Below are 6,584 nucleotides of genomic sequence, written 5' to 3'. Positions count from 1 at the left end.
AGAGCGGCGGACTAGTATCCCAAAGGTTCGAGTTTAAATCTCGTCCAAGTCACATGTTTTTCATGTGCATATTAAAAACCGTGTTAGGATTAATATATTATGTATATACTCTGATGATGGCTTTGGAATAAAGTCTATCACACTCATATCTACCTTTTTTCTATCTTTACGTCAACCTTTATGTTTATCTTTTTTTCGACATTATTGTTAACCTCTTTTATATTTTATCCGAGATATTTCAAATAGTGGTCATTTTATAGGAGACAAGCATTGTTTTTAAAAGTGGAAAAGGACACTAATTTATTTTAATTTGCTTTTTTCTGAATGCGAAGACATTTTAGATTCTATTTATTAATATTTTACTTATATCTTTCTATTTATATATTTCTCTCTTAAATCTTTAAAAGAACATGCACCAACACTTTTTCAACATTCCATGGACGAAAAAAATTGAAAAATAGCATCATAATGAAGAAAGCTTTTATTATTTACTAGAAAAATAATGACGAGTGTCATTACTTATTTGGGTTCTAGTGTTCACGTATATATTGCTTAAGATATTTTGCAGATAACTTTAAGTTATTTTGGTTACTTTCCGTGTTGTGTTATCCAAAGCAATTAATTTTTTTAAGAACGCTTCGGAGGTCTTCCTTCTTCTTAATTCTATTATTATTAAATTTGTTAAAGGTATAATTCTTGTTTGAAGACATTAAAATTTTTAAACATCTCCACTACTAGATTAGAACAGGAAACACGCAAATGATTAAAAATGTTTTGTTATCTGCATTTGCTTAAATCTTCTTGTACAGCACTTCCAAAAGTACAGCACTTGTCTGTCAAATATTCCATAGATTAATGGATTGACAGCGTGCGATCCAAGAATACCAAGACATTCACCAACATATACATGTATCCCGTTAGTTTCTGCATTATAATACCACTGCAACCAAGCTGTTATATAATAAATACGACCAACTGAAAAACAAATAACCGTTAAAGCACAAACAAAAAATGTTTTCAAACTTCGAATGTATCTTCTAAGACTTGAGCTGGTGGAGGATTGTACTTGAGAATGTGAAGAATTGGAGAGTGTTCGTAGTGCTTTTCTTTGTTTCATCAATGCTCGAGCGATTATGGAGTAAGTCACAGTCATGAAGATTATTGGGAAAATGTAGACACATGACAAAAGCGCAAACAAATCGTAAATGTAATAACGACGTTCAGGATCCCCAACGCACTTGAGAATTATTGTTCCAACTTTCGCAACCAAACCAATGATGTACACTAAGCCACAAGCAATTTTTATCTTTCTTCGACTGAAGGAAAGTTTTAATGGATGAACTATCGCACGATATCGTAGAACTGAAATTATCAACATCATAGATACTCCACTTATTAGAAAGAAACGATTTAGGCCTACCCTCAAACAGTCCAACCGAAATGAGTTAATTTTTAAATAGGTACGCAAGATATTAAAAAAAGATGCATGTATTAATGCAAATGCGTCACATATCGCAAGATGCAAGATGAGAAAGTAATAGTTCTTTTTTAACAGAATCTTTTGTTTTAATATTGTAACGATCACAAGAGTATTTCCAAAAATACCAAATATGTATATTGCAATACTCAACACAAAGAAAATTCCCATAATAAAAATATGATGGATGTGATTGACTTACTACATGTTTTAGAATGGTCTGTATATTTCCGTATTTCACTTTGCAAATACCCAAAAGAATTTAGTTTTTTCGTTGCTCAGTAAGTGAAATACTCAACAAATGTGTTATATAACTTGTTCTGCCTTCTATAAAAGTTATACCGACCAATTAGAATTCATGAAAGTTTATAATGTGTAATTACATTACCAAACATCAGCAAAACTTAATGCTTCTTATAAGATTTAATTTTAAAATATTATTACAGTTAAACAAAAGCAAACGCACGTAACGTCCCATCACAGCTACAAATGTGAATAGGCACGTTCCTTAAGACAAAGCGCATTCAAAAGTATCCAAATTTATCATATTTTATTTGATGAAAAGCCATATTAAGCAGTAAATTTTAAATATTTTACGCAAAATCATTACATTAAATTCCATAAAATATCAATAACCTTAATGATCAAATGCTTGTCAATATTTAAAGTCATGAAAACAAGCATAAACTGACGGAAGCGAAAAATGACGTTTTTACGAGAGTTTCTAGTTTTTTCATTTTTTCTATATTACACTTTCCAATGCCATTAAAAACCTGTTTATTAGTTCCTAAGTTGTTCAAGTAAATTGTTTTAAAATATAGCAGTAGAAGTTTACGCATCTGCTCTTTCTCATTCGTTCTAACTTATTGTTTTAAACACTCCAAATACACTCGCTCATGTTTCACTATCCTAGACACCGCCAACACTCAATCTTCTCAAAAACTTAATGAAGCCTTACACATACGCAAGCAAAAACCGATCTTAACAAACATATTAAACATTTTAACTTCATTTGTTACCGAAATGAGTCAATTTTTAAATTGGTACGCAAGATATTAAAAAAAGATAAGTTTATCAATACAAATGCGTCACATTTCGCGAGATGCAAGACAAGAAAATAGTAGTTCTTCTTTAAAAGAATCTTTGGTTTTAATATTGTAATGATCACAAGAGTATTTCCAAAAATACCAACTGCACATACTGCGACAATGACAATTATGTCAGCTGCCATCATGATATTAGTGAGCTACCTTTTTAGATTGCTCTAGTTTTAGATATCTCACTGTGGAAATGCCATGAAAAATTGTCTTTTCAGTTTTCAGTGTGTTGTCTTGTTCTGTATTCGTTATTAGCTACATTTGCAATATATTTATACGTTCATGGAACTGGAAATGGGTACAGTGTTAAAACGGACCAGTCAGCAGCCTTTAAAGTTCATACTATTTAATTACCTTTAATCAAAAAATATCGATCAAACATTTTATTGCTTTTAGTTAATTTATTTTAAAGTAATTCTTGCAGTAAATAAATTTAAAAGCTATTTTAACGTTGCATCACCTGCAGAATAAAAACTTTCTCGGAGACGAAGAGATGCACAACCTACTCATGCATTTTATTGAACACATACTCAGATCTTTTCACTCCACCTCCTTCAACTATACAGTAAAGTAGAGAGTCAGATCCAACAAGTCCCGGGCTTGTGACCGGTATAGCCGTGTTTAAAGATGAAAGGAAATTTACTTTATTTAGTTGTTGATCTTCTTTCCCAGCGACAAGTGCTGTAAAGCAAGATTATAGCTTCTTGCACGCACAAAAGAGATAACGTAGTGTGATATGAAATTCAATCGCATGAAATAGAATGCAAACTAGTGTGCGTCATATTAGAAATAAAGTAATAAAGCCTAGTTCACATATAGTTGTAATTGTTGTAATTTCATCGGAGATGAAGTGAACAGCAATTACAACAGTAAGCGTTCACACATAGTTGTAATTGTTATAAAATAGCACGTTATAAAATAGCGATTTTGGTTAGATTTGCGCATGCGTCATGACATCCTAACTGGAAAGGAGAAATATGGCGCGTGTTAATCAAAGAGTCTCACGAATGTATCAACGAAGGGTGTGGATGAAATGCGGACTCGGACTGGTGGACTGCCTAATTGATAGTGTGGATGGAGCTTTAAACTGACTGAAGAATGTGGACTGGTGGACGCTTACTGAGGCTATTACATATTACATAGTGTTACATCACAGCTGTAATAAACGCATTTGCAAAGATAAAACGGGTAGAAAACTATTTACACTTTCTATTTTATCGGTAGCCATTTTATGATTTAAATAAAATAGTTATGTCAGTTTGTAGCTCTTCGTACCACATACCTTGGAATTATGTGTGAAACATTTTGCCCATACTTTTAAAGAAGTAATATTCTATTTTCATATAATATACACATAAAAATGTTATCAATCAATAAAAATGCAATTGAAGAACAAAAATTTGATCTATAAATTGAAACATCCCTCAATGTTAAAGGAAATTTCTTCGCTAATTATTGCTATAGATGTTTTCTAATTGAAAGTTTGTCAATTCTATATGTCTATTCTGTTTATTTTTGTCTCTTGAGTGTTTATAAGATCATGCCATGCAGTTAACTCTTGATTGTTCCACGGATGAAAAAGACAAAGAAGACAACTTTTTATCTTTTCTTCAAAAAATCTGGGTTAATTGGGATACTTTTTGTAAAACGGGTAAAAATTCGCAGCTAACTAAAATTACGACCATTTACTTAGCTTTAGTTAGACTTCTATCATTCGAAGTAAAAGCTTTTTAGTGAACGCGTTAAACGTTTTCTTGTGGTTTTGATATTAACTTCACGAAAGACCTCTTGTTTAAAAGCATTATGCAACTCAAACAGATAATTACACGAACATGAAACATACAAATGATCGAGTATCAAACGTTTTCTTCTCTCCGTTTGCTCAAATTTGTGTTTTTGTGCAGTCCTTCCAAAAATACAGCATTTTTCTGTCGAATATTCCATATATCAGGGGATTGACAGCGTGCGAGCTAAAAATTCTTAGAGAATGAGCAACATATAGATACTTTAAATTTTTTTCTGCTGCAAAATACCAATGCACAATAGTTCCACATGATAAATATGACCAGTTGAAAAACAGAGAACCGTTATTGCACAAACGAAAAATGTGTTCAATCTCCGAGTATATCTTGAAGACTCAAGTTGGGCGAGGATTGAAGATGAGGTTTTGTTGCATTGGAAAATGTTCTTAGTGCTTTTCTTTGTTTGATCAATGCTCGAGCGACTATGGAATAAATCAAAGTCATGAATATTATTGGGAAAATGTGGAAACAGGCATAAAAAACAAATCATTCGTAAATGTAATAACGACCTTGAGGATCTACAATGCACTCTTGAATTTTCATTCCACTGTTGTGACCAAACCAATGACGTACACTAAGCCACAAGCGATTTTTATCTTTCTTCGAGTGGAGGAAAGTTTTAATGGATGAACTTTCACACGATAACGTGGAATTGAAATGATCAACATCATACAAACTCCACCTATTTAAAACAAAGTATCTATGGAATCCATATATGAGCAACTGAACAAAAATGAGGCACTTTTGAACTGAATGAAAAATATACTCAGCAAAGCAAACACGTCACAAGACAAGAATGGAGTAGGTTTTCTTTAACAAAACATTTTGTTTCAATATTGAAGCGATCACAAGAGTATTTCCAACAATACCAAGTACACATATTGTGACAATGGAAATTATACGAGGTTCCATAAAGATATTACTGATATGTCTGACTTACTGAGTGCCTTATTTTCCTATATTTCATTTTGCATATGCCTTAAGAAAATACACTTAAAGAATGATGCTTATATTACATATTGTGATATTTGAAATTAGCATCAATTATATGTTTTGGGTATGAAATACAGCTGCTGGTCTTTTCCTTACAACAAATTGGCAGTTATAGTAATGAAAATTGAAGTACTGTAGCATTTAAGATGACAATATTATGACAAATTTATATTTTATAATTAATCCAAATAGGCTTGACGAACAAAAAGCTGCTCCTGAGATTTCACTATTTTGATGAAAATTTTGTTTAATGTCTAAACTATGTGTCAGTGAATTAAGATGTGACTAAACATCTTCTTTGTTAATATAAGGGGGTGAGGTAGGGTAGTATTTATGGACACCGGATAAACACTTAATGTTTAGATAAAATTTACCTTTCGCTATTGTGTTTGCAGCTTAGATATTAAATTTTCTTGTTTCGCGTAACAATCAATCATAAAAGAGTTCATGAAAATGAAAGTCATCAAACCAACGCCAATTGTTCACGTTATGTTTATTGCAGTTTGATAATTGCCAACGAGACATCTTTTACAGACCAACATCTTCGCTTTCTACCAATGTAAAAGTGAATTTTTTCAGCAAATTTATCCAATAAGCCAATCTTTCAGATGTCTTAATATCGTCTTTTCTCTCTTTACAAGTGAATAAAAAGACGTTCTTACAGCGTGACGACGTCTCTAACGCAAAAACAGCCAACATTTTTTAGAATACTTAAATATAGTCACGAATAAATGACCAATATGTGCGTCAAGTATGTGAACTGCAAAATTCTTATCCCATAGAAGTGAAGAGGGCTAGCGAAGTCTAAAGCGATAAGAAAATGGTTTTCCCAGCAGTCTATAGAGCATCTGAATATTCATATTGTCTTGTGAAGTGATATCCCCACCTCAAAATATTGAGAAGGTTCTTCCATCCCTATGGCTTAAACCTTATGACGTATCTTCCGTATCTCATGTTTACTCTCTTTTGTTCTCTTGTAACCATGCATCTTCTTTGGCAATCTTTTAATTTTCGAAATATATTATTCATCTACAAAGTCTCCTAATCCACTTTTCATCTAAACAACACACTCAGTACCTTTCTACCTGTCTCCCTCATAATATTTGCTTCATGTAACACATTATGGAATTTCCTATCAAAATTTTTTCCAAATACTTCATTTTCACCGTGCAGCAATATTTTATTTTTCAAACAATATGCATTTCATAGTTTTAT

General features: G+C 32.0%; 1 protein-coding gene across 1 annotated transcript; it reads right to left on the bottom strand.

The window, feature by feature from the left end:
* Positions 1–718: 718 nt before the first annotated feature.
* On the bottom strand, positions 719–2,711 carry LOC124446212. The gene is made up of 3 exons (XM_046997044.1): positions 2,584–2,711; positions 1,197–1,421; positions 719–734 (listed from the first exon to the last, which is right to left on the bottom strand). The coding sequence occupies exons 1-3, from the start codon at positions 2,709–2,711 to the stop codon at positions 719–721; spliced, it is 369 nt and encodes a 122-aa protein (XP_046853000.1).
* Positions 2,712–6,584: the final 3,873 nt, after the last annotated feature.

This window comes from Xenia sp. Carnegie-2017, unplaced genomic scaffold (genome assembly GCF_021976095.1).
Source record: "Xenia sp. Carnegie-2017 unplaced genomic scaffold, XeniaSp_v1 HiC_scaffold_12, whole genome shotgun sequence".
Taxonomy (NCBI): Eukaryota; Metazoa; Cnidaria; class Anthozoa; order Malacalcyonacea; family Xeniidae; genus Xenia; species Xenia sp. Carnegie-2017.
Note: the sequence above shows the minus strand (reverse complement) of the source record. Positions and strands in the feature narration are given on the sequence as shown.

Excerpts from the sequence above, each read along its gene's own strand:
- LOC124446212 (XM_046997044.1), bottom strand. The coding sequence starts at position 2,711 with ATGATGGCAGCTGACATAATTGTCATTGTCGCAGTATGTGCAGTTGGT. Across the intron at positions 1,422-2,583 it reads AACTACTATTTTCTTGTCTT|GGTAGGCCTAAATCGTTTCT; the intron begins GCATCTCGCGAA and ends GGACTGTTTGAG.